General features: G+C 40.9%; 2 protein-coding genes and 1 long non-coding RNA gene across 8 annotated transcripts in view; 1 reads left to right on the top strand and 2 right to left on the bottom strand.

The window, feature by feature from the left end:
* LOC5512976 overlaps window positions 1–3,950 on the bottom strand; it is a 46,021-nt gene extending 42,071 nt beyond the window's left edge. The window contains exons 1-2 of one of the 3 annotated variants that reach the window (XM_048729972.1): window positions 3,758–3,950; window positions 1,676–1,769 (exon numbers count right to left, since the gene is read on the bottom strand). The gene's annotated coding sequence lies outside the window, so the exon portion shown is untranslated. Of the gene's footprint in view, window positions 1–1,675; window positions 2,069–3,757 lie in introns of those variants that run through there. The other 2 variants (XM_048729976.1, XM_048729971.1) reach the window with 2 other exon arrangements.
* An 8,218-nt stretch (window positions 3,951–12,168) lies between these two features.
* Window positions 12,169–27,596, bottom strand: part of LOC5512980 (ATP-binding cassette sub-family C member 4) — a 32,191-nt gene continuing 16,763 nt past the window's right edge. For 3 of the 4 annotated variants that reach the window (XM_048730364.1, XM_032382504.2, XM_032382506.2), the window contains 9 exons: window positions 26,991–27,221; window positions 26,559–26,665; window positions 24,165–24,356; window positions 23,698–23,853; window positions 23,540–23,629; window positions 22,844–23,016; window positions 22,311–22,416; window positions 12,806–13,732; window positions 12,169–12,765 (listed from right to left, as the gene is read on the bottom strand). In XM_048730364.1, coding sequence (XP_048586321.1) covers window positions 12,863–13,732; window positions 22,311–22,416; window positions 22,844–23,016; window positions 23,540–23,629; window positions 23,698–23,853; window positions 24,165–24,356; window positions 26,559–26,665; window positions 26,991–27,221 — 1,925 coding nt within the window. In that variant the 3' untranslated portion in view covers window positions 12,169–12,765; window positions 12,806–12,862. The remainder of the gene's footprint in view (window positions 12,766–12,805; window positions 13,733–22,310; window positions 22,417–22,843; window positions 23,017–23,539; window positions 23,630–23,697; window positions 23,854–24,164; window positions 24,357–26,558; window positions 26,666–26,990; window positions 27,222–27,596) is intronic. The other variant, XM_032382505.2, reaches the window with a different exon arrangement.
* On the top strand, window positions 17,466–19,279 carry LOC116618596. The gene is made up of 2 exons (XR_004296249.2): window positions 17,466–18,086; window positions 18,254–19,279. It is a non-coding gene; the product is annotated as an uncharacterized LOC116618596 (long non-coding RNA).

Here is a 27,596-nt window from a genome sequence, read left to right as displayed (position 1 = left end):
TTGATCAGTTCTTTGGTTTATACATTTGGTGTAAAGTACATGTGGGTGTATAGGAGAATACTTACATACGTCATTTTTTCAAATATAGATTTAATTCAGACTCCCTTCTTTTCCTCATTCCCATATTCCAATTGACCGATGTGACCCAGGGGGCTTTGCGAGAGCTCTCTATTGCGTTGCTTTTCTCGCGGCTTACATACAATAGCAATGGATCGTTGAAGATGAATAAAGGCTTAATCCGAAAGTATTATCTCTTTAAAGAAGACAGTGTACCAGCAGTTGACAGAAAAAGTAACTGAGAAAATAAAAGCCAAACATGAATAACGTGGAGTACATTGAATGCTGAACTATCCTAAAGGTGTCCATCATCATTACCTTATAATAAAAACTCCACTAAAACGCCAACAGTGGACTGGGTTCAACACCTCCATCGCCTACCCCCCCCCCCCCCAACACACACACACACCCACCCACTCCTAAGCCCCACCCTCAGAACCACATTCAGATCCTTCTTAAAACAACAAGATACCGGGCTTCCTGTGGTACGGATTTGAAGTAGGGTTCCGCTTTGAGACACACCACCTTATACAAGATAGGCGCTCCTTAGCATGTTGCCCAAGACGTCAACAAGCTTCGGCAAAGACGTATTTTTACCTCCCGCCAAAGCAATCGATGTTCTTTGACTCAGTAACAGCTGTGAATGCCTGCTACAAATTTTTTCATTTTCATTTCATCGATCTTTTTTTTTATCACGATTTAAGAGCAGGCATTCGGGAGAAAACTAAAGTTTGAATTAAATTATACTTTGGGACTTTCCAGAATCATTGCAACCGCTTTAGGATGATATATATGTTTATATATGCCCACTGGTTGTACCCTGATGAGGAAGGCTATGTCATACCACTGTTATCTTTACAATCGTCTGTGCCGTTTCTTGATAAAATATAATCCTTTATTTGGCTTAGCTTTAAGCTCTTTTGTCAGCGAAACCCTAGATGTCTTTCAGCCGTCTAGGCTAGGTTTTACCATGAGATAAGATCATCAAGTTTATTCTATTTCATTGCCATGTTATGGATTATTAGCACATGCTCTGAATAGAAAGGCCTGGTAGTTTCCGTGTAATATGGGCGAAAATGGCACGCTTTAGCAGAAATATTAACCTTAATCCCGTTAAAATGCAAGTTAGAAGTTAAACGAAAATAAGGACAAATATTGAGAGAAAATATCGAATTTCTTTTCTTTCCTTTTATTTTTGTCTGTCACGACAGTAAAAAAAATATATATGTATGATTAATGTTTTTTTTGTAATTGATGTACATGAGGGTGCTATCGTTGCTTTTAATTTATAGAAAGATGGATCTAAAATAGATGTGCTATCGTATAGTTTTTGGCCAAATTTTTTATTTTTACAAATCCAAAAAACGAACTTTTCAGGGACTTGAAGAAATTAATTGATACCCATGAATACTACTGAATTTTTTCTCATTATCAAAATGTTGTCTGTTTTACTCATCTTACATTATAAAAAAGACGTTGAGCGCTAAATGTTACAGTCCATTTATCAACCTACTTTTACTTTACTTTGTTTTAATCTATATGGGAATACAAATAAGACTATCGATTCTTTTGCCATTACATTTTATAATTATGTACTGATGCTGTTAATGGTACTTACGTAGATATTCTATCTCAGGTTTTGAAGGAGGTTCTGAGATGACGCTAATTACGTCTCCATCTTCTTCTTTCAAATCTTATAAGGCTAGCCGCAACTGCGACACCAGACCAAACGTTAGCATTGCAACCACATAATACGCAAACTTAGCATTCGTATGCACCGCATTAAACAATCCCAATACCGTGGAATATTCTACGAGAAAAAGCTCGTTTATCTTATTAAGTGCTTTCTATTCTAAGACAAGTAAGGAAGCCTTAGTGATCAGTTGTAATAATAATCATTGTGTTTCCGACGCTTGGGATGATATCCACTGTTAGTCAAAATATCACGACTTAAAATACTGAAAGGATTGATACATCTGAATTAATCGCGAACTTGAATGTGTCTTTTTTGCGTGCCATTTTCCGGGTACTTAATGTCAAATTCACGTGACACAATGTATAACAAGTCTTTTCTTTCCTCCTTAATAAAAACAATGCATGAAATATTAACAAGGTTAGAGTATATTACCTCAAAAGGACATTTTACAAAGTATTTCCATTAACACACCTAGTCTGTAAAATGTTCATATATTAACGATTGACGTAATCAAAGTCAAAACGTGTTAGTGCGTACATTTGTTCTTTTTGTACTGGTCACCCCGGGCAATAGAAAAATGTAAGATTTATTACTTTAACTTAAGGAACATTTTTTTAAAGAAATTGGAAGGACGGTTAAAAAAAAAACAATTTCTTATATACAAAAATATTTCGATATGAAGTGGCTTGAACAACAGAGCTATGCTACAAAGTTTTCGATTAGGCGACATTTTTTTATTTGCTATTTCTTAAATAGAAAAGCAAAAATTGAGTTGTGTTTTTTAGAACGTATAACATATAAACTGTGCTCAGATTTGTCCATATATGCTGTAATTCACAGCATTCTCTTGATTAATTTTAATGTCAAGACCGACAGAGCAGAAATGGCATAAATATTCCAATTTTCCATATATTATAAGCTCAAGATTCCGCATACAAGGAGTTCCTCTGACCGAAAGCTTAATTCCAAATTTTAAAGAAATTTTGAAGATATGAAATTTAGATATAAGCGAGCAAAGTTGGCTTAATTTCTGATTAGAGCCCGACTTCTAAATATTTGAAAATTGTACTTCAAGCCTCATATCTCGAAGACGAATCCATTAGGAAAAAACACTATTTGATATGTTGGTTTACATAACATAAGGAACAAAAAATTCAAGCTTACCGAAGTCAACCAGACCTTATTTTGGGAAAACTTTTTTTTGCTCTGTCGTCAAGACCATAAATCATAAAGAAACAACAGGTATCGGGTTATTAGCGTATGGTCGCAACACGCCATGTTCTTTAATTCAACTCTAAATCTAAGCAGTCCCTTTCTCGAGCGACAACAAGGCCTAACTCTAGGCACACTTAAGGGTTCATTCGGATTCAAGACAGGCCGATAAGAGACAAAATGATACCAAACCCCTACCTCTCGTCACGACCTCAAAATCAATGCCGTTATTCCTCTCTGATTCAGTATATCTATATTTGCCATTCCGAAGGTTGTCTTTTTCGTAAAAACATAAAGATTTAGGATTTCAGATAATGAAATGTGCTTACCTTTTATCCATAATAATAACACATACAAATAATCAATAAACAAAATTAAGAATTTTTTAGTATGGCTTCGCTGGATAAACAATATAGCTTTTTATCTTCTTTTACGATATTAATGCTAAGTTTATAAGTAGATCTTTTTCAAATCATGATGTGAAAATTATTGGATTAGACTGGTATTCGAGTACTGGTAAAGTTCCAGTAATCCTCTTGTTTGATGTTTTAAATGCTGTAGTACCTAGAAAAGTAGCTATTCTAGCAAGTAAGATAGCTATTATCAACACACTATTACCACTCATTTTTTACTCCTCACATCCAAAACGTCAGCTTTGAAATGCGGGTCCTAACGTGTCGGTTTTATAGCAACAATTACTAAATCCCTAAGAAACTTATCTAAATATGAAGAAATAATCGTGATTCCCCGAAAAAAACACATTCATAAATGAATTTCATAAATTCCACTTACTATTGTACTCTATGCTTTCAACAGCCCGACGAATTAGAGCCTATTTGTGCTTTTTCCCGCTTACCACTACTGTGTGATTTTTCTAAATCCAAGAAATTAAACAAGGCTGCGACGTATTCTTTTTCACACTGTCCTTGAAATCAGACAGACCTTTCAAAAACCTTGATTAAATATCCTAAATCCTTAAGACTTGTTCCTAGGAGACAACCAACGTAGCCAAGCGAATGCAATTACAAATGAATAAGAAAGCTATTATCTGATTTTCGGTCTTCCTGTTTGGCAGGTTTTAAATATAAAAATATGTGGGATAGTGTCTATGGCTGTAAATATTTATTCTAAAGCACAGACTGATAAACGGCGTCTAGCAATCAGGCCTTCGTGTTTACTTAACTGAGTTTGATATCAATTTCTAAGATTTCTCTTTCCACCCAAAAGTATGACCATCATGCAGTGTCTGTAGTATCAAGATTGACTAATGTGGCGTCACACAGGTATCGGACCTCCAATAACGCTAACCCTTATTGTTCCCAACTAGTAAAATAACAAACAAACTTATAGTGTAAGGTAATGGCTCAAGATTGATGCGAAAATTTGTGTAAACACAATAGGTAAAAATGATTGGAAATTTGAGGCAATGAAATAAGAGAAAATGAAAAACGTCCAGATTGTTTAACTCGCAAGTTATCAGAAGATTATCTGAAAATACTGGATTTAGAAGGGGGGATTGCGGACCGCTTTTAGCTCCCCGTTTTTAAGCTCCCCTTCCCCCCCCCCCCCCCCCCCCCCTCTGCTCCGCCCCTGTCTGAATGGCTGCTCAAGGTTTTCTAGTTTCTACCTGATTTTTTATTCTTTTAAGATGTGGGAAGCTTCTGAATCAAAACTTAGTGAAAGAAAAAACATAAAAAAAAGAATACAAAAGAAAAAACAAGGGTTTTGTTTTTTACTGCATCCGGTTAACTGCTGTATTTGAAATGCCAAAAGTACGTTATTCATTACAGCCATTCGAAAGGCGCATTTGTATTCCTTGATTCTCTATCTAAATCCGGTCTTCCGTTGTACGTGGAGTTTTAACACAAGGAATTCAGCCTTTGTTTACAGGAAATGTGACGTCCATTTATTATCTCGTATAACACTAAACAATAAAGGCTAATCGAATATCAGTAAGTGAGTTTCAGGGAGTGTATCACGTTTTTCTTGACACGTTTTTCTTGAGTTATGATTTTTATTAGGATTATCATTTTTCTTAAAGAGTTTTTATTTTTTCTGTTATTGTTGATGAAATGCATAAAATGTACACCAAGTTAAAAAAAAGTTCATGGCAAATGTCGAATAGCGGTTCTACGACCAAAACACGCTAATGGGCACAAATCATATGTGAGAATTATGGTCATATCTATCTACAAACTACCTTTTCATCCTTAAAAGCCTGTTTTGTGGTTGCACACTCATCGGGATCTCTGAATTTGGAAACCGTATTCATGGCTCCTTTCAATGGTAGAACGGCCATTTGCTGTTTGCACTTGACGTTTTTTAGATACTATCGTATGACAGGAGGAAAATATACTTGAAATATGATATTCTATTAGTGTCAAACAGAGTTACATGGGTAGGATGCTACAACGTAGCATCCTACGTTGCATCCTACGTAGCAGCTAACTTTTTTTTTGAAAAGACATTTTGAGCAATGCAATCTTTGTGAGGAAAACTCTTTGTGGGTTCGCTTACTGATAACTGCACCACTGTGCATCCGTGAGTGCTGACATAGCCACCAAGTGGGGGGGGGGGGGGGGGAGAAGGGAGGGAGGCTGGGATATCACCAATCATTCTCCAGGCGAGCAGGGTGCATAGTCAAAATATCGTATGAAAAAAGCATAGTATTTGAAGATTCCTTAATAAAACTTTTTGGCCGCCAAGGGGAGGGGGGGGGGGGGGGGGGGGGGGCTGTTTTGGTGGCAAACAAGCGCGCTTGGCTTTTGGCGGCAAGATATAAGCAGCAAAATGCAACCAGGGCCCCTGAAGCAACTTATTCAGCGCTTACGTAAGAAGCCAGAATTCTTTTTTTTTAAAGGATTTATTTTCATTTAAAGATTTTATTTTTTCGTCGTTCTCTAGTGTGACGGGCGCAGTCATTTCTGATCTTTTTTGTTTAATTATTTTGTTTTGAATTTGCCACCCAGAAAGGTCACGTGACCTCTTAGCGCTAGTCCCCTATTCCTTATTAGGACGCTGCATACCATATTTGGAAGTGTGCTTTAACCATTTATTCACTTTTTGTCGCCCTAGAACTTGTGTTATTAGAGATTTTCCACGTAAACTTACAGGAAGATAAATTTGGAATTCGTCTTTACTACGATCATACTGCGACTCCTATTAGACAAACCGTATCGTTCTCGTAAAAAAAGAAAAAAGAAAGAATAAAAACCTTCAAAACGTTCTATTTGCCGTTTTAACAACACATTATCATTGTTGATTTAGAATGCCATTTGCCCGTGCGTTTTATAGTAGTAGCGACGAAGTGATTTCCCAAGAGACTCTAGGCGCCCAAATAGACCTCAATATTTTTCACTCTACGTCACAGCGAGCTGTGTGTGGCGTAACCTTATAAGACTTAGGTTTAAGGGCTATTATTATATGGCTACGATAGTACGCGCGCTGTGATTGGCTAATTGGTAGTCGTGACATTCCCGTGTTGCCCGTATCTGAGGGCATTACGGAATTACGTATGGCCCTACGAAAAAAAAAATTCACAATCTTCTGTTTGTTGAATTTTTTCCACCTCGCAAAGCCTCGGTCGATACGCCAAAGCCTCAGTTTGATATTTCCCGGCATGACCTCAAACTCGGTTAGTAAGTAGTTAGGAACCTGGTTATTTCCTCCCTATTAATGCGCGGGTGCCTCGGTGTGTGCAGTTGCTAGATAGCGGTGTTGGGGCCGAAATCTCCAGCCTAGCCGTAAAGCTTAGCTGCCCGGTGAATCAGCACCACGTCTGGATGTATGGTCTTTTTTTTCATTTTCAACCAACGCAGGTTCAAACCATGGCCTAGATTATAATATTTTTTAAGATGTCACTCCCGCGTGCGACCAACGTCAAAGTAGCTGATTCTTGGGTTGCAAATGACGTCACATCTGCCTCATTAGATATGCCAAAGTTGAAGTGGTGGTCAAAACAGACACGCGAAGGTGGTTGTCTACATTTCGTGCAAGTGCCGTGCACCTGTTAAAATGTCTTTTATATTCGCTGTTTTTGAGTAAACAAATCAATCTATCCAAAAAGAGGAAGGTTTCTTCAGGGTTTTGCGAAAAGGCGAAAGAATTTACAGAACAACGGCGTGAAAAGCTGCGAAATTCGTCTCTCCAAATGAAAAGGAGCCGAGTCGAAAATCGCAAGAGTTTCCAGTAATTAGTATTTGAAAGGTATGAAAACCATCCCAATGTCGTCCTTGATGTTGTAAGTAATTCTGAAATGTGTAAATACGCTGTGAAATTTTATATTCCCGTTTTGTCACACTTAGCTCAAGGCCACTGTCAGTGTAAAGGAATGTATGGGGGGAATTAAGATAGCTATGTTAGCGAAAAAAAATACTTTATTGTTAAAATTTAAAACTATAGACCTTTTAATACTGTGTTTAAGTCTCCCTTTATTTCGAATGTCAGTACAGCGAGTTTGAAGCCCGCAACGAATTGTATTTTTATACTGTCAGAAAGCTATAAGTCAGAATGATACTACAAACATATCCGGGTGTTGAACATTATGTCGATGAAGTAAGAAAAAGTTGTTTACATTATTTCCCTTTTATATACCGAAATGATCACGTTTTTGTAATTTACTCATACATTGAAATTCACTCACTTTGACAGAGCATGGGCTTCTCCATGGTTACAAAGGTATCCTTCCAGACAGACATGACTGGTGATGACACTTTGTCCAATGGATTAGGAACTCAAAATAGTGAATTGTGATAAGATTTTCCCGTGAGAATTGTGATAAGAGTTTTTCGTGAGAGAAAAGACCGTTGAGATAAACTTGAGAAACACTGCGAGCTAGGAAGCCATACCCAAGAGAAATTGTTTACACTTTATTGATAGACACCCAACCCCCCCCCCCCCCCCCCCCTCCAACACTAAAAATCCTGGCTATGCACCTGTTTGGGGAAGTTCTAGCAGCTAATACTAGAAGTATCTTCAAGATAGTGAAGTGCTCGGAGATTGTGTAATGAGTATTGTGTAATTCCTTGTTAGTGTTTAATAAACTACGCATTTCTTTCCTCTACTGGTTGTGTTTGAATTGTTTTGGCACCTCCAGCGAGCTGTCCCTATGCGTTTGTTACGACAAACGAGTCGACCACCAGCGGTACGTTTTTTCCCATCCCCTCTTCCCAATTATTTTATTATATAGCGTATCGTTGAAAAGGGTAAAACACATTCCTTGCTACAGCTTTTGCAATCCATGCCTTCTTCAATTTGGAAATTCAGAGCCTGTTTTTCTAGCATTAAAGCTGGATCGATCGCCATTACTACGGGTATATTACTTCTGTAAGAGTATTAAAAGTTTGTTCTACGAATACATGAGTTTATTGTTTTAGCCAGAAAATAAAATTGGTTGAAAAAACTACCACTTTTTTTTTCAAAAACAAGAAAATGATTTTTGTAGTTGTTTGCAAGATCATTCAATTTCGATGAATTGAGAGCAGCTCTTTTCAGTAGCACTTTCAGTCTTTTTCTCAACTTTTTTTTTCTTAAAGATTGCATTAGTTTCATTCTGCATTAGTTTCAGTTCTGTCAGAACTCCTGTATTAACTTTGCATGCAAGTATTTATTTGAGCATCCTGAACATAACAATTAGGCAGACAAATACATGAGTCTGAGGTCACAGCAGCTTTCAAAGTTGTGATTTCACTGGTGTCTCGAGGTGTCAATAATTGGCAATTTGTAATGAGGTTCACTGGCCCTTTTTAACAAATCTCCACCCATCTTGGGCTCAATATTATATTCCCGCCATGTTAGGCATTGGGTCAGCTGATTTTCAGGTTTGTATAGCATTGAATGGCATTTAAATAGCATTGAACAGCATTTGTATAGCATTGTATAATTTTGTAGGCTTTTTCTTTACCCAAAGCAATACAGCCATCAGGCATTGGGGTTTGGACTAATAATTAAATCCCATACGCCACCAGTCCTTAAGCATTGGGTTGATTTTACTACCCGCCGTAAATAGGCATTGGGTTGATTTGTATACCCGCCTTGATAGGCGTTGGGTTAGTTCGACAATCACTCGGGCAAATAAAAACTCCAGATCGGAGGAGACTTGACCACAGGCAGCCACAAATTTCTGGGAATATTTGGCAACGCCAAACGTCTCGTGTTTTTGTTGACAGCATCGCCAGTCCCCATCGATGGATATCCATGCTAAATTCGCTCTGTAACTCTAGAAAACTGCAGTGAAAATGATCCCACACCAGTGAAAAATCGCCTTGAAAGCCGCGGGAACTTATACGAAGGTAATTTAGACAATTTATAGCTTGAACTTGCCAAAAGAACCTCGCCAAGAATGAGAAGATCACGTGACGCGGAGTCCGAACAACCAAAAGCGATTTTTGGAGCATCGACTCTACTAAACTGGTGCGCATGCGCCGTAATGTAACACAGGGAACCCACACTAAAAAGACGATCGACTACAAAATTAGACTTGCTCTCCGCTCGCTGTGCTCGCTCCGAGCAATTACTACTCCTAATGCGACTTCGTTTAAACTCTCCTAAGCGTCACAGTGAACTGAATTTAGCATATGAGGCTTGAATGTGATGCATAAAAATATGCAATTTCTCATTGAGTGGCCTCAAAGGGATATGCCAAGACCAATACTGCCCATGGATTTCCAAATTGCATTTGGATCTGGAGTCGCAGCCATTATTTGTTGTGCCCTGTACAAATCTTACAGGGTTTGTCCCAACAGACAAGTTTTATACACACTTAACATATGTAAATCATATGGTTTTTTGATGCTTATTTACTATATCTTATTTCTAATCTCTATGTACATCATGGCTAGTATACAGCTCTTGAATGCTTTGTTGATAATGGACAAATTGAATAGGTGCTCTGGAATAACACTATCACATTTGATTTTAAAGTGCATTGATATTTGGCTTTATACATATACTTGCCATGGTAATATGCAGTTTCTAAAAGAAATATTAGTCAAGGAACAATACTGTTCTTACAGAATATTGCATTATTACATTATATTATATATATTGTTTTGTTCCAACAATATTGCAAAACTCATCTCTGCAATAAGTAGCTGAGCTTGGATTTTGGTAGAAGTAGACATGATCCCTACTCAGTTTTATGTCACCATCATCATCTTCTACCAGACAGGATCATGATAATTCCATCAAAAGAAGCCCCAAGATGTGTAACTTGGCACTGAGGTATTGACCAATCCTGCAAACTGAGAAATTCTCATATGCTTCACTCATGAGCTTTCTCTTGCACGTGTATCAGGGGAGTACACAGAAGGGTGCACAGAATACATGGTCACCCCATTTGGCCACAAAAAATAGGTGATTTCTTATTTTTAATTATCCTTTTTCAATATACCGATACCTATGATTGCACATCCCCCCCTCAGCCAATCCTGGGTACATGCCTGTATATCATGATTACAACCATTTTCACATCAAAAAGACAACAATGTAAAAAAATATAGAAGGTAACCCTTTTACTAGAATTCTGCAATACTGTCAAATTTGCCAAAAAGTGGAATTATACAGCATCATAGCAGGGGACCTGGCTTCTGACATCTAGGTTACTAAATCTATTAGATGTACTGTACAAATTCTTCTATCATGCAAATGAAAGTTCTTTTATCAAGAGAACCAAGGAGCAATCATGAACATTCTTTTTTCATCAAGAAAATACAAGAAGCAATCACAGTGGGCAGAAGGTTGAATTACCAATCTCTGTGGACGAGCCACATAGAGGAAATAAAGAAACAAAGCGCTGGACTCGTATCTTAATTTTTGAATCACCCTTCCCCTAAAAGCAGCTGCTAAGCAGACTATTCCCCCCTCTGTACCGTTAATGTTCCATTTCTCCTTGTTGGTAGCTAGCTTTAGAAAAACTTATAACTTTAACAATGGCTGTTGTAGGATAGTTTGAGAGGATAACTCGGTCAATGGGACTAATCTACAATCATTGGCTAAAATGCTAAATCGAAACCTACGAATTCGGTTAAGGTAAAAGGGTCACTAAATTCCGTGCAATGTCCGTAGTAAGATGCATTTTACTCCAAAATGTAGTCCTGGTCTTTTTACTGTTGTGAATTAGCGTTTAACATATTTCACATAGTTGATTTTCGTCCACCAAATTCTTATATTTCGGTTTAGCTAGGACTTGCAGCTAATATGGAAAAGTTGCGTCTTGGATTGAGGGAAAGATCGTAAGCTACTGCGAACCTAGTTTAACTGAGTCCGCGATCCATGGCTACGCTCCCCCCCCTGCACCTGCCCCTAGCTACAAGCCTTTCTCCCGAAGATAGCTACCCCCTCCCCCTCTCTTCACCCGCCCCTAGCTACACCCCTTTCTCCCGACGATAGCTACCCCCTCCCCCTCTCTTCACCCGCCCCTAGCTACACCCCTTTCTCCCGACGATAGCTACCCCCTCCCCCTCTCTTCACCCGCCCCTAGCTACACCCCTTTCTCCCGGCGATAGCTACCCCCTCCCCCTCTCTTCACCCGCCCCTAGCTACACCCCTTTCTCCCGACGATAGCTACCCCCTCCCCCTCTCTTCACCCGCCCCTAACTACACCCCTTCCTCCCGACGATAGCTACCCCCTCCCCCTCTCTTCACCCGCCCCTAGCTACACCCCTTTCTCCCGACGATAGCTACCCCCTCCCCCTCTCTTCACCCGCCCCTAGCTACACCCCTTTCTCCCAACGATAGCTACCCCCTCCCCCTCTCTTCACCCGCCCCTAGCTACCCCCCTTTCTCCCGACGATAGCTACCCCCTCCCCCTCCTTTCAGCCGCCCCTAGCTACGACCCCTGTCCGCTTATATATGCACCGATGCGCGTACAGGAGTTTCGATTTACTGCTAACATTATAGACTAATCAGCCGTGGATGTTCAACGGGATTACGTTGAATACGAGGATTCGAGAAGGATCATGAGACAGGACAGCAAAACGATTTGCGCAAATAAAAAAAAAATCACTTTGATCACTTTGTGACGATCATAAAAGTACAAAAAACATGATGTCAAAATGTATTTTTTTTCTACTTTTTCGATCGTCACGAAGTGATCGTTTTTTGTATGATATAATTAGAAGCTGAGACATTTTTTATTTGAAAATTATAATAAATTCACTAAAAACAATTACAACCTTCTACATAAAGTAGACAAGACATCCAGGAAGAATTACAATTGTTCAATAACCAGCGATCTAAATACACCTAATTAAAAAATATCAGTTTTAAAATAAAGTGCAAACGGCGAATGGCATATGGCAGCTCAAAGACTGAAAGCTGTTTATAAATGAAAATTGGACTCCAGCGATACCAGAACTAAAAACATCAATAGCCTTAAATTGATTATTGTATGATTACTCCATATTTTCCTGCAGTTGGTTCAAATATGAGAGCCCATGGTTGTGGAATAGCCATTTGCCAATCGCTATTTGCCGCTAACACTGACAATATTTATTGAAATAGATGTGTATCATATACTGTCTCGCTAAAAGGATCCATATATCCTTATTCTCGTCTATTTTTCAATAACTCGGTACAATATTCTAAGAAAAATAACTGGAGTAGAGCGTGTACTTGAAATAATCTAGTGTAAAACACTTCGAGACGTCATTCGAAAATGAACTAACGAATTCGGCCTCATCCGATGGGATACTCTATAAATTAATGTATAAATGAAAAGCTATAAATAAATTAAAACTGTCTTTAATATCGTTTGCTGACATTATTTTTGCAATTTTGAATTATAAATAAATTACACTAATAATTCATAAAAATCACCAACGTCATCATTATCACCATCGCCATCATTAGCGACAAAATTGATTCAATTTTCATGACTAAATTTGTTATCCTTAAAACCTATATATTGGCATCATCCATTTTCCCTGGTTGTGACAGTTTATGACCAGATTTTATTAAAACATCTCTAGCATCATCGACATCACCAATTTCATCATCAGCATCATGAAATGAATAAACAGATTCTCCTCTATTTTCATCAGCTGTCTCCGATCCCAAGAGTGTTTTTCTAACATCGTTCTCATCATCATCATCATTATCATCATCATCATCATCATCATCATCATCAACAACACCCTTATAACACTCCTCGCTTACTTGTCCTTGTTGTGGTACTGCTTCATCAGCAGGGACTCCATCATCTTCTTTAGCTTCACCTTTCTCAGAATCATCAATTTTCTTGGAATTATCAACACCGCATCCAATTTTCTTGGAATAAGTATCGACGTTATCTTTATTAGAGTCCTCATTGCAGACGCCACGTTGTTTGGAGTCATGCTTTCCATCGCTGGTTTGAGTGAAAAATCCGCCTTGGGCATTATAACTTTCCTCGGAATCTCCTCTGCCTTTTTCGGAATCTTCGCATTCAACATCATCATTGCTTTCCTTGGAATCTTTGCATTCGACATCATTGCTTTCCTTGGAATCTTCGCATTCGACATCATTGCTTTCCTTGGAATCTTCGCATTCGACATCATTGCTTTCCTTGGAATCTTCGCTCTTGACTTTCGCTTCATCGTCACTAGATCGTCCCTCACTCTCCTCTTTCAAGGCCTCCATCTGCTTGTAAAAGGTCTGTTGAGCAATGTCGAATAGTCTCTTCGCTTCGGTGCCGCCTGTCTGCTCTACGAGTCCAGAGAATATCGTGTTACGTTTCTTGAGGAGCTTATAGGGAGCGTCGAACTCTACTAGTCGCCCGGCATCTAGGACCTGCCAGAGCAACAATCAGCAACAGCATTTGTCAACAATCAGAGCGTTACTAATTAGCCTCTAATACAAAGTAGCTGTTGATCCGTTGATTCGACTTGCGTGACGCCTGTTATTTAGGTTATTTAACAAGTTAGATGTCCTCAGTAGCCAAATTTATATTCGTGAATATAAAATAATACAGAAAAAGCTATATTTCTCCAAATGCTTGGAGCTTTTAAATATCCCAAAAACAAAACGGAATTGCCACGTAAAACAGCATTGTCCCGCAAGTCAGATTTAGAGATTTTATCGGTTTGGCCCGCCCCACTCTACAGGGGCGAATCTGAGGGGGTGGGGGGTGGGGGGAGGACTCAATGGGAATGGGTTGTGGACTGCCTAAATCTACAGAGGTTATCTGAAGGAGAACTTAGTGGGAATGGGTTGTGGACTACCTTACTCTACAGCGGCGAATCTGAGGGGGGGGGGGGGGGACTCAATGGGAATGGGTTGTGGGCTACCTTACTCTACAGGGGCGAATCTGAGGGGGGGGGACTCAATGGGAATGGGTTGTGGGCTACCTTACTCTACAGGGGCGAATCTGAGGGGGGGACTTAATGGTAATGGGTTGTGGACTACCTTACTCTACAGGGGCGAATCTGAGTGGGCAGTGAGGGGGAGGGGGGGTAAATTGAAATGGGGTGTGGCCCGCCTCACTATACAGGCGCGAATCTGGGGTGTCGCTTATGGTGATAGATAAATACAATCCCATAGCTTAGCTAATGAATATTTGGGCGTGAATGGGGACTAATTTAATACGTTGGAGTTGCCTTTGTTTTTTTTTAGAGGACTAGTGTGATGCTGACTGGTGTGACAGCCACCATCGAAAAGTCAATGAGAGAAGCTAAAAACAATACTTCAGGCGCATACCCAGGATTGGCTTTGGGGGGGAAGGGTGTGCAGTCATAGGAATCATATGGAAAAGAAATAGTATTTAAAGATTCCTTAATAAGAAATGACCCACTTTTTGGCCGCCAATGGGGCGTGCGCTTATACTTTAGTAAGAAATCGACATTCTGGAACTACGCGAATTGGCTTGATAGATACCATTGCATTTGAACACTGAAATATGTTATCATTTCGGAAAATATAATTATCAATAGAGTAGTTTATCAAGTTGGTTTAGTTCGCTACTGAAATGTAAATCTCGTTTGCATGGATTTTTCCCGTCATACATTGCGAGTAAGGGAAGGAAAGAAAATAGTGGAGAAGAAAAGTCAACTTTCAACCAGCAACCTTCTTTAAAGCCGATCAAATTAATTATATTTTCTTCTTGGAAACTTTAAAATAACATTATTAAGCCTGATAATTATCAAGGATATTTGTTCGGGATTATCTCAGTTTCTCTTTTGAATAAGCCGATGGAAATGGTGCTTTGTATGACTCGGTATTGTGCAGGAGAGTTAAAGGGCGGCTTGATTTGCCTTCTTTAAGTCTCGATTAACATCGCCTGTTGCGTAAACAGGAACTTGAGAGGAAGAGAATCAACGCGCCCAGATTAACAGATTGCGAAGTCTTGTAAGCAGAGCTTTCATACAAACGCCGCGTTATCATGCGTTAACGACGGAGAATGAGCGATCGGGATTTCGGTATCTTAGCCAGGCTCAGGAGTTTCCCTTCCGGCGAAGCGGCATGGAAAACATCTCAGATGTATGCGAAAAACGAGCAAACTGTGTGATTCATTTTAAGACGTTTTCGCGACAAACATTAATCCACTGTGATTAGCGGACGCGCAGTGCGGGCGCCGAAAAAGGCTCCGAACTATTCATATAAACGTCTGCAGTAAGCATTTTGATGAGCGATTAAAATGTTCCTTTCATAACGAAAATATTTCGAGTCACGGAGACGGAAAAAAAAGCTTCCAAAGACTTCCCTTAGAAACAACACTAATTTTAAGTTCCATAGACAATTGCACAAAAATGGCGGTTAGGAACGACACCAGCCCCCACGCGTTGATTTTAAGAGGAGAGGGACGGGGGCAGCTTTGAACTTGACTTTGTGCCTTTTTATGACGCGCTTTGTATGGCCTCGTTTTCGTGTTGGGTGACACGTTGATAAGTAACAAATCTATCGATCGGAAAACGTCAAAGGCGACATTACTTGGTTTCGGCGGAGAGCCAATATTTATATCGTACTCATTGGAAAATGTCGAAATGACTCATCAACTTTATACATGACCTCACTGGACCCCAGGGGACACACGCAGATCCGAGCATTAGACCGACAAACGGCCAAAGGCAGTAAACCACTCCATAGATAAATGAGATAGAAACGTAGCCACAGGGAACTGCCATTGAAACATCCTTGGAAAACCAGGGCTTTATTCCCTGGCTTACCGTTTCACTCACGAAAAATCATTTTCTTTTTTTTTAGAGAACCCTTGGGTTTCTAAGGATACCATTACAAATGACAACACATTTCTAAATATAGTCCCTAAATAATTACAAAAATAGCTCTCGTACTTTAAATATTTTCGTTCGTTTTCAGAACTAATCGAAAAGTAGTGTTATCTTTTTTGTTGTTTCTTTTTTATGTACGGCTAGGAGTGGTAAACACCCGTGAATCAAAGACTATTGGAGAAAAAAATCGGCGAATCACAGATAAATTTACAAGAGAAAAACCTAACGGCAGCATATTTTTCCATCAGTCTCAGAGCTAACGAAGAGTAAACAAGCTTTCGTTGCCATCATTATAACTCTTTTTTTTATTTTTGTCTTTCATTTTTTTCACTATTCTATGCCCAAAAGCTAACTATTTAAACAAATAAAACATGAAAAATAAATGATCCTATTTTTAGCTGCATAAACAAGTTTTGTCTTATGGCTATTCGCCGATTTAAATATATTCTAAAAAAAATCAAACAACCCTCTCAAAACATGCCATGACATAATATTTTCTACTTTTTGAAATCGAATCAAACAATACTATCAAAATGTGGCATAACATTTGTTTATAGGAACGCACTTTAAGAAACTGATTCAATTCCCACTTACTTCGTTTACTTTCGTGTTGTAACGAGTAGTAACATTGTTGTAGCCGGGTGTACATGATTAAACACATTTACGACTACTTAGCCCATCACTTCGCCCACACAGTTACACGGGATGCAATCAACCAATCCCATCAAAAACAAAAAGCGATACTCACTTAATTCGTAATTCCAAGTACTTAGGTCCTAAATGAAGTCATCAAATGCTTAACAATAATCTAATTTAAAATTCGATACTGCAAACAAAACAGATTTTGAATAGACTAATATTTCATTCAAAGTCAGTTTTGTATTTTTTGTTCCCACATTGATCTGTTTTATTTTTAGATTTTAGGAAGGTTTACCATTTTTAAACATAAAATATGAGGAAATATTATTCGCCACTTAGAAAAGGTTTTCGTGACAAACCATACAATTAACATTTATAAATGTTGCTTTTAGCTTACGACAACCGCCGTCAGTACAGGGCTAATACAAATATTCCGAAAGCTTTAAATGCGCCACAGGTATATGCTACCTAATTAGTCCCGCAAAAAGGGGTGCAGGGGAGGGAGCAGAATCCCCTATCAAAACCCGTAAGGAGAAAAAGAAATAACATTTACTGGTGTATGATTTTCTGGGATTATTTCGGCTAGATCCATGTTTATTTTACGCATGTTTAATGAGGACCGCCAACCATCGGTGCATTCAAAAGTCCCGATTGAATGTGAACGGTTTTCGCGGCCCTTTGTAAAACCCGCCTGCTCTTTCGGTACAACTGGTGTAACAGAGGTTTGCGGAGAGATAAAAAGTCGAATTAGGGTGCACCAATAACGACCTAATTTCCACGTCAAAACGAAATAAAACCCATAAAGTAGGAGGGTTAGACTGGAACGAGGAATCTGTGTTGAATAGTTGGGTTTTGTGGTGTTTTTTTGTAAACAACTCGAGGCACGGAGAGCGCGATCTCTTTTTGCTGATTGTTGCATAATTTTCTATTGTTTTGACTCGAGCGTTTATCTCTCTTTCTGTCAAGAGCTCGACAATGGGTCGAAGACATTAGTCCGGGCATTCATCAACAGTACAGACCTCGAAAGAAAGTTTTTATGAGACAGGCTTGGACACGTTTGGAATTGTTGACTATATCGGAACGATATGTCATACTGGAAGTGAGTCCCCAAGGCCGTGGTGCATGAATCAAGACAATCAAAACATCACACAAGCACGGCGCGCATAAAGCGCCGGCGAAAGAGAGAGCGGTAGCGTTTGGATGTTCCAGCGAGACTTGTGAATCGCTTGGCGCTCAACAAAAGACGAAGGAAATAGGAGCGTGGGTTACACCAAGGAAAGGTAAACCCCGAATTATTATTTTTTAACTCTTATGACCTAGACATGTCGACCGTGAGATAGACTCGTTCATAATTTCCAAGGTACTTGGTTGCAAAACATCACTAGTGGGTCTAACTTTAGCGCGAAAACATCTAAGTGGATTTCAAGTAAAGGTTTTTTTTTTGAAGGGAGAAATCTGAGCGCAACCTGTACGAGGTATCAGGGAATGACAGATGGATTTCAATGGGCAATTACAAGATGGCAAAGCTGAAAGTTCAACTGATATGACAGATGTCGAGCATGTTTGGGAAAGTTTTGAGGAGGAAATTGAGAGCGAAGCAGCTACGGGAAACAACAATGAGATCCGAGAAATCGGAAGGACTCTAGCGATACTGGGAGATTGGTTAGATGCCTCGCTAGTAAGCGGACGGCCAGGGGAACTGTACTTGAACGGGCGACCCGAGTTAACAATTGGAAGGAGTTTAGCACGGATTGGGGATAACTTACAAGAGACTTATATGTATAATTACCACCGTGATAGAGAAAACTTTTTTCTAGGGCAAATCCACAGACATTCTCTATGTAGCAAGCATTACGTATTATTTGTTGGTGCCGTTTTCTTTGCGATGGTAATTAATGTCTAAGGGAACAGACAATGAGTAATTCGTGTGGGGAATCCCCAGTTCTCAAAAAATACAATTGTTTATGCGTTACCGTTAGGAAACATGGAAACATTGAGCTCCAAACTGCTGAGATTGTAAATATGTAGAAAGAGTTATATAATAGACAGAAAATGGATATTGTTTACTTTATAAACAAGACGTTATAGAAGAAATGCAAGTTATTATATTGTGATTATATTAAGCGATCATAATGACAAAATATCAAGTACTTTTGTCATTTTCGAACACGCGAAATGAATAATTTAACGTGAATCTCCGAACTCGACGTCCAAAACAATCCATTAAATGTTATTTTTGTATTTATTTTGCTATTTCCGGCGTTGTATAATGGAAAGATACTGTCTCTTAGAGGGTCGTGGGAATGATATTTTTAATCCTTTAACAAAGAGCGACCCGCTGACCTGGCATTAGAGAGTTGTCAAAATTTTTGAAAGCTTTCTCTCTGGCGTTGTGACGACAAACAATGGATTCATGTATACAAGCAAAACAAAGTCGCAACACAGCAGAATAAACAATTAGAACCAGGCTTAATTGGGGTGTTTATTAATTATTATTACTTAATCGTTTTTAGGGAAGCAGAACAAGATAACAATCAGGAAAAAAACACCTGGTTGATTAATGAAAGAAAATACAGAAATGTGAAGGATTAAAAGATACAAAACAAATATTACACACTTAAAATATCTCCCTTCGAGAAAATCTTTCAAATAAAAAATAATACGCATCTTTGTGCTAATCAAAGACAAATCAAAGCAATTGATCAATCGGCTAAAAAAATACATCGGGTCTGATAAAGATAAAGAAAACCTGATTGTTGTGATTTTTTGGGTCATTTGAAAGCACTTAGTGTATTTTCTTGAAATTCTATCATCTTAGCCGGATAAAACGCACGTAAAACTACACAGCATACTGTTCTAGAATTCCCATTTCGTGATCAGTCGGCAAAGCTGGCAAATGCGAATAAATGAGGGGACAATTTGCATGTGCTCCGTGGAGGGTAGTGGCGGAGTACCGCGGGAGGTCTAATAAATAAAGAACCGTCAGAACGAACTGCAGATAATCAAATTACGCAGGAATCGTCTAGTATAACGGGAGCGCGGGAGATCTCGCATCTCGCTATGTGATTTTACGGTAACACACCTGGCAAGAACTAGAGTCACTTCATTTCAAGATTGTATTACAGAAAAAGACCGTGAGGTGAAGAACAATTGTCGCATGGAGATAAGCCGTGAAGTGCAAACGGCGCGTGATAAATAAATCGTTTCCATCACTTTTTCTTTATAGAGGTGATGATTTCTAAGAGGATGAATTGTAATTTGTTTGTGATAGTTTGGGCCTTTTTCCGCGCCAAATTCAAAGCTGAGATTTAAAACTAGTCAATAAAAAGACGCAAAATACTGGAAAGGTGCGGAATAAGAGAAAAGGGAAAGAAAAGAAAAAAAAGGGGAAAAAGAAAATATGCACGAGATGCACGCAAAAAATCCTCTTTCACAGTACTTTGGAGTTGCCTAGCTAAATGTTTAACATAAGTGTTTCTCAAAATAAAAGTATCATGATCAATAAAGAGGGGGTTGACAGGGGTAAAATGTTGTGAAGAGGGGAGGGGTGGGGATAAATCGGTCAGACATAGTTGATGACCCCCTCGCTTTGCAGACTCAATCTCATGTCGCGTGAAAGGCTCAAATCCAGAATATCACGAACAAACTCACAACATCAAAACAAAACAGCATGGCGAATCCGGTAAATGTTTGACTAATAAAGAGAGATGATAACAAGGTCGTAAAGTGGGTTATCTTAGGCGCATCTTTCTACCACCGCCGCGTACAATATGCTGACTTGGCACGTTTTGTGCCGCGCCGATGCGCGATCAGAGACGTTTTGTTCTAGTTTCCTGTGCGGAAATCTAGAAAAGCGCATAGTCGTCATTTAGTTCAATAAAGCACGACAGGAAAATTCACATCGCTATGGAAATTAGAGGAGATTTAGACTGCCAGACGGCCAAAAATCTTATTTCAGCAGCCTTAATTTCTTTTGACTTTTTGAGGTCCAATTATTTCTTCTCGTTTTCATGGGGTAATCAGGCGCGGAATGTATCACAAAAAAAAGCATTATATGATCATCATATCGTTATCATGATGATAACGGCAAATTAAAGTAAATTTCGTGTGTCAATGCAATTAACGTACAATTGAAGTACATTTCGTGTGTTATTCTTTTAAACTAAAACTTTGATTTGACCTTATCAATATTCACTATTGTTTATACAAAACCCACATATTAAGAACAGTTATAGAACACATATGGCATACATATGACAGAATAAAACGGAACAGGTTAGACAAAGACAGTATTAACAAAATAACTAATCTGTCTTTCTCTCCCTTGGCAAAGACAAAGAATCACACACACATAAAAAATCAAATAAACAGGAAAAATATCATGGTCTCATGAAATTATAAAATGTTGTTAGCTCTTTCGGTTTTATTTATTTAAACATGATTCAATGACTCAAGACGTATTTTTTTTTCAGTAAAACTTCTACTTTGGAATATATAAAAACACTAAGGCAATACATTCATAATCAATTAGTTAAGTTGTTGAGGCAATCAAGGAATTTGTTTCCAAATGTGACTTGATACGACAATTGAAAAATGACACGAGTAAAGTGCGATAGATCCGAAAGAGATGTTTATTTAAAAGTCTGATTTAACAGTGCGATTAGCGGTAATTTGGGAGTCACCCACACAGCGGAAGTGCAGATTAATTTAGTCGAGTGCTTTGGACCAAAACATGGTCAAGTTTATACTGTTGTTTTAGCGCGAAGAAGACGTGGTGGTCCATTCGATGCGCTTGCTGTTAGCCTAAGTGAAAACTAATCGACCGCAGACATAAATATCGAGTCGGCGGTATCAACAGGCATGTGGCTTTTGAATGCAAAATGTTTGTCACACAACGATATGCTCATGTCACACAAGACTGTCACGCATTTAGATAGCGTATATGGGCTGATACTAGATAACTCGAATCTTGATGAAAAGCGAAACTAGTTTAAAAGTATCGGGGTTTCCAGAGATGACCAATATTTCATAAATACCATGTAGAATGATGGCGGATTTTTTATCGACTTATGCCGAAATGCATGGGTAATATACTTTACAAAAAATTGGGTTTATGTAGCAGCTCTCAGAAGAAGAAAAAGGCCGTGAATTTATGCACCACAGACAGAGGTAATCAAGCCAGTTACGTTAAAAACCACCGGACAGCCTCTATCTGCTGGTGTGCGTAGGACCATGTGGTCTGCGTCGACAATTGAATATAAATAAGAAACAACAAAGGCAGGTACTGGCCTGCCGAAATTTTGTTCCAAAAAACAAATCTGCCTGGTTGTCGACTTTATCTTTTAAATTTTCTTTATAGACTGTGCTAACGTTCCGTTGGGCCCGACTGGTGCTGATGTGGGCAAAGCTACAAATTTAAACACAGGGAGCCCGGTACTATCCACAAAGCTGATACCAATATTTTGATAGAAGGGGGTATCCGCTGACCATGTGTATCGACTTACCATGACGCGATCCGAGTCCATGATAGTGTGGAGACGATGAGCAATCGTGAGTACCGTGCAGTCCTGGAACTTGTCCCGGATGGTCTCCTGAATAAGGGCGTCGGTTCTGTAACAAGAACGAAGAGTTCACGTCCATGTTTGATTAGCCACTGTTTTGTTAATGCTTTCATGTGAATACACGGTGTATTTGCGGGAAAACTAATAATAACCATCCATGATCGATACCTGATATGATTGGACGACAGAAATCGGCCAAAGACGTTGTGTATTTCGGTATTGTGTAAAAGCGTAACAGCGGCATTTACAGTGACCGCTATATAAAAGATAATGATGATGATAAAATAATGATGATGATAAAAATGATGATGAGAGTGGTGGCAGAGGTAATGTCGATTACGACGATTTTGGTGACGATGATGACATCGATAATTATCTGATGACTTTGATCACGACAGTGACGATGACACAGATGATGATGGTGATAGCAAATAGCTACACGGCAACGCCGAAGATGGTTACTATGGTAATCATACCGTGGGTCCACATTCGCCGTCGCTTCGTCGATTACCAAAATTCGGCTGTGTCGGAGTATTGCGCGTGCTAAGCAGACGAGTTGGCGCTGACCCACGCTGAAGTTTGAGCCAGCCTCAGCGAGTTCCTCGTCTAGTTTTCCTGGCAGATCCTCAACCGGCTGCTTCAGCTGGACCTGCACAGGTAGGGGGTAATGTTCAATGACTGGGAGGAGGGGGAGAGGTCAAACTTGGCCTTAAAAAAAGACACGTCACTTATCATAAGACGGTGATTAGTGCACATGACTGTCTAGCACATGTACATCACGTGTACAGAAGAGTTTTGCAGGTGCCCATCACCTAAACATTAATGTCTGGCACGTGTCTATCACGTGTACACGAGAGTCTGGTATGTGTCTATCACGTGCACACAAGTCTGGCGCGTGTCCATCACGTGTGAACGAGAGTCTGGCACGTGTCCATCACGTGTACACGAGTCTGGCATGTGTCCTTCACGTGTACACTAGAATATGGCACGTGCCCATCACCTGAACATTAATGTCTGACACGTGTCCATCGCGTGTGAACGAGAGTCTGGCACGTGTCCATCACGTGTACACGAGTCTGGCATGTGTCCATCACGTGTACACTAGAATATGGCACGTGCCCATCACCTGAACATAAATGTCTGGCACGTGTTCATAACTTCTAGTACTGTACCTCGTCAAGGACCTTCCACAGCCCCGAGTCAGGATGCTCACTGAACGGATCCAAATTCTTGCGCATAGTACCGCTGAAGAGCACTGGGTCCTGCGGAGGTCACATGGCATATGGAGTCACAACCGTTTAGATTAAGATTACACCAATCAGAGTCTTACCTGAGGAATGATTGACAGCTTACTACGGAGGTCCTTCAAACCCAACTTCCTGATGTTGATGCCATCGATGTCAATCAAACCCTTGGGCTCGGCCAAACGGAAAAGAGTGGACAGTAGCGAGGATTTGCCTGCCCCAGTGCGGCCCACAACTCCAACCTGAAAAAGAAATCCCACATTTTGAGAAAAGACCCTGATTTTGGATTTTTTATTGACATATAGAGAAATTTTAAAACAGACAGATAAATCATCCTTTTAGAATTTCATTTTCTTGCACATCTACATAACAACTACAACTGTTTTACAGGGCCGGGTTCCTAGAAAGCAAATTACCTCTAACCGAGGGGTGAATGCTTGGCCACGTGTGGCACGCCGTATTTACCCCTGGCTTAGCGCTAACCTGCTTTCTAGGAACCAGCCCGCAACCGATCATCCGGGGAAATGATCGCAGTTCGTCATCCGGGACATACCTTTTCACTAGGTTTAATGACACACGTGACGTTGTGCAGCACTTCCGGCAGTGACTGGTGGTACGAGAATGACATGTTGTCAAACGTGATCTTCCCCTTATCTGGCCAATCAGGGGGCGGTATCACATCCGTCACTTTCTCCCCCTCGGGGGGGAGGCTGGTGTATTCGACAACTCGCTCAACTGACGTCATCTACAGTCATACCAAAGTATAAGTAAGTACAGTACAGCAAACACTACTAACATTATACAAAAAAGGGGGAAATGATGTGTGGTGTGCTTTAACATTTATTTGGTGCATGTGAGGGCCTTGGGGGATGGGGTAGTGTTTAGGGGGACGGAGAGTGTTTTGGGGGATGGGGTAGTTTTTAGGGGGACGGAGAGTGTTTTTGGGGATGGGGTAGTGTTTAGGGGGACGGAGAGTGTTTTTGGGGATGGGGTAGTGTTTAGGGGGACGGAGAGTGTTTTGGGGGATGGGGTAGTGTTTAGGGGGACGGAGAGTGTTTTTGGGGATGGGGTAGTGTTTAGGGGGACGGAGAGTGTTTTGGGGGATGGGGTAGTGTTTAGGGGGACGGAGAGTGTTTTTGGGGATGGGGTAGTGTTTAGGGGGACGGAGAGTGTTTTGGGGGATGGGGTAGTGTTTAGGGGGACGGAGAGTGTTTTGGGGGATGTGGTAGTGTTTAGGGGGACGGGGAATGTTTTGGGGGGTGGGGTAGTGTTTAGGGGGATGGGGGAGTGTTTTGGGGGATGGGGGAGTGTTTAGGGGGACGGAGAGTGTTTTGGGGGATGGGGTAGTGTTTAGGGGGACGGAGAGTGTTTTGGGGGATGGGGTAGTGTTTAGGGGGACGGGGAGTGTTTAGGGGGATGGGGTAGTGTTAAGGGGGACGGAGAGTGTTTTGGGGCATGGGGTAGTGTTAAGGGGGACGGGGAGTGTTTTGGGGGGTGGGCTAATGTTTAGGGGGACGGAGAGTGTTTTGGGGGATGGGGTAGTGTTTAGGGGGACGGAGAGTGTTTTGGGGGATGGGGTAGTGTTTAGGGGGACGGAGAGTGTTTTGGGGGATGGGGTAGTGTTTAGGGGGACGGAGAGTGTTTTGGGGGATGGGGTAGTTTTTAGGGGGACGGAGAGTGCTTTGGGGGATGGGGTAGTGTTTAGGGGGACGGAGAGTGTTTTGGGGGATGGGGTAGTGTTTTGGGCGATGGGGTAGTGTTTAGGGGGACGGAGAGTGTTTTGGGGGATTGGGTAGTGTTTAGGGGGATGGGGTAGTGTTTAGGGGGACGGAGAGTGTTTTGGGGGATGGGGTAGTGTTTAGGGGGACGGAGAGTGTTTTGGGGGATGGGGTAGTGTTTAGGGGGACGGAGAGTGTTTTGGGGATGGGGTAGTGTTAAGGGGGACGGGGAGTGTTTAGGGAAATGGGGTAGTGTTTTGGGGGATGGGGTAGTGTTTTGGGCGATGGGGTAGTGTTTAGGGGGACGGAGAGTGTTTTGGGGGATGGGGTAGTGTTTAGGGGGACGGAGAGTGTTTTGGGGGATGGGGTAGTGTTTAGGGGGACGGAGAGTGTTTTGGGGATGGGGTAGTGTTTTGGGCGATGGGGTAGTGTTTAGGGGGACGGAGAGTGTTTTGGGGATGGGGTAGTGTTAAGGGGGACGGGGAGTGTTTAGGGGGATGGGGTAGTGTTTTGGGGGATGGGGTAGTGTTAAGGGGGACGGGGAGTGTTTTGGGGGATGGGGTAGTGTTTTGGGGGATGGGGTAGTGTTTAGGGGGATGGGGTAGTGTTTTGGGGGATGGGGTAGTGTTAAGGGGGACGGGGAGTGTTTTGGGGGATGGGGTAGTGTTTTGGGGGATGGGGTAGTGTTTAGGGGAACGGAGAGTGTTTTGGGGATGGGGTAGTGTTTTGGGCGATGGGGTAGTGTTTAGGGGGACGGAGAGTGTTTTGGGGGATGGGGTAGTGTTTAGGGGGATGGGGTAGTGTTTTGGGGGATGGGGTAGTGTTTAGGGGGATGGGGTAGTGTTTTGGGGGATGGGGTAGTGTTAAGGGGGACGGGGAGTGTTTTGGGGGATGGGGTAGTGTTTAGGGGGACGGAGAGTGTTTTGGGGATGGGGTAGTGTTAAGGGGGACGGGGAGTGTTTAGGGGGATGGGGAAGTGTTTTGGGGGATGGGTAGTGTTTATGGGGTTAGGGTAGTATTTTGGGGGAGGGGGTAGTGTCCTATGGAATGGGGCAGTGTTTTGTGATGTGGGGTAGGGTATTGTTTTGGTGGATATGGTAGTGTTTAGTGGATTGGGGTAGTGTTTGGGGGGTAGGAAAGTGTTTTAAGGTTTGTGGTGTGATTGCTTGGGGGGTGGGATAGTATTGTTTTGGTGTGTCAGCAGTGTTTTTGCAGTTGAGTGCACTTACTATATTCTCCACTTCAGCACTTTCCTCAACAAAAGGCTCAAACAGCTTGGCCAGCATGATAGAGTAGGATAAAATAAGGCCCACAGTACCAGCACTTAGACCTAGGGCTAAAATAGCACAACACTATTAGATGCAATAAGGCTATAGTACTGACAGTACTGAGAACATAGGGCGGTGTCATTCACCCCTCGCTACCTGCCTGTATTCCACAATATATGCACCATGTTTTAAATCTGTAAATACAACTTTGCACTGAACGCACGGTCTTTTAGAGCCGGCAATACAAACTTGCAATATACGCACCGTCTATTAAAGCTGGCAACAATACAACCTTGTACTACTATATGTACCATTTTTTAAGGCTGGCAATAAAACATTTCACTGTACGTACCATATTTTAAAGATGGCAATACAACATTGCACTGTACGTACCATCTTTTAAAGCTGGTAATCCCAAAACGATGAAGAGCAGGAAGACAACACCAAGAGCCTGCAGTCTACAGGTCAGCCATGATTGCCCAGCGAGGTATGCGTACCAGGCGCGAGAGTGCGCGTCATGAAACGAGTTGAACTGGTCTGTGAATGTTGCCTCGACCCCGTATGCACGGATCGTGTCAATGCCTAGAAGTGTAGTGGAGAAGTGTCCAAACAAGGGACTTCGATCTATGAGAGAGAAATGATTCAGTAAAAACGTGAGAAACAAGCCTAGATGTCGGCTGTAAAAACGGGAAAAACAAGCCTAGAGGTCGGCTGTAAAAGGAAGAAACAAGCCTAGAAGTCGGCCGTTAAGGATAAAGAGGAGAAAACACTTGTGTTGGGGCAAAAAGGTTTTACCGGGTAAGGATACACGGTATTTATAAACAGGACAGCGATAATATCATCAAAACGGGTGCAAGAAGCCTACAAGTCAAGTTTAAAGACACACTGCAGGATTGAAAATTAGAGGGGGTGTTAAGGTGTGTTTGAAAATGGGTTTCACTGGTCCTGACCAATCAAAATCACTCGGAAGTGGGTTAGCAGTTGGAAATTGTTGAGCAG

Source organism: Nematostella vectensis, chromosome 7 (genome assembly GCF_932526225.1).
Source record: "Nematostella vectensis chromosome 7, jaNemVect1.1, whole genome shotgun sequence".
NCBI lineage: Eukaryota > Metazoa > Cnidaria > Anthozoa > Actiniaria > Edwardsiidae > Nematostella > Nematostella vectensis.
This window is presented reverse-complemented; position numbering and strand designations above follow the sequence as displayed.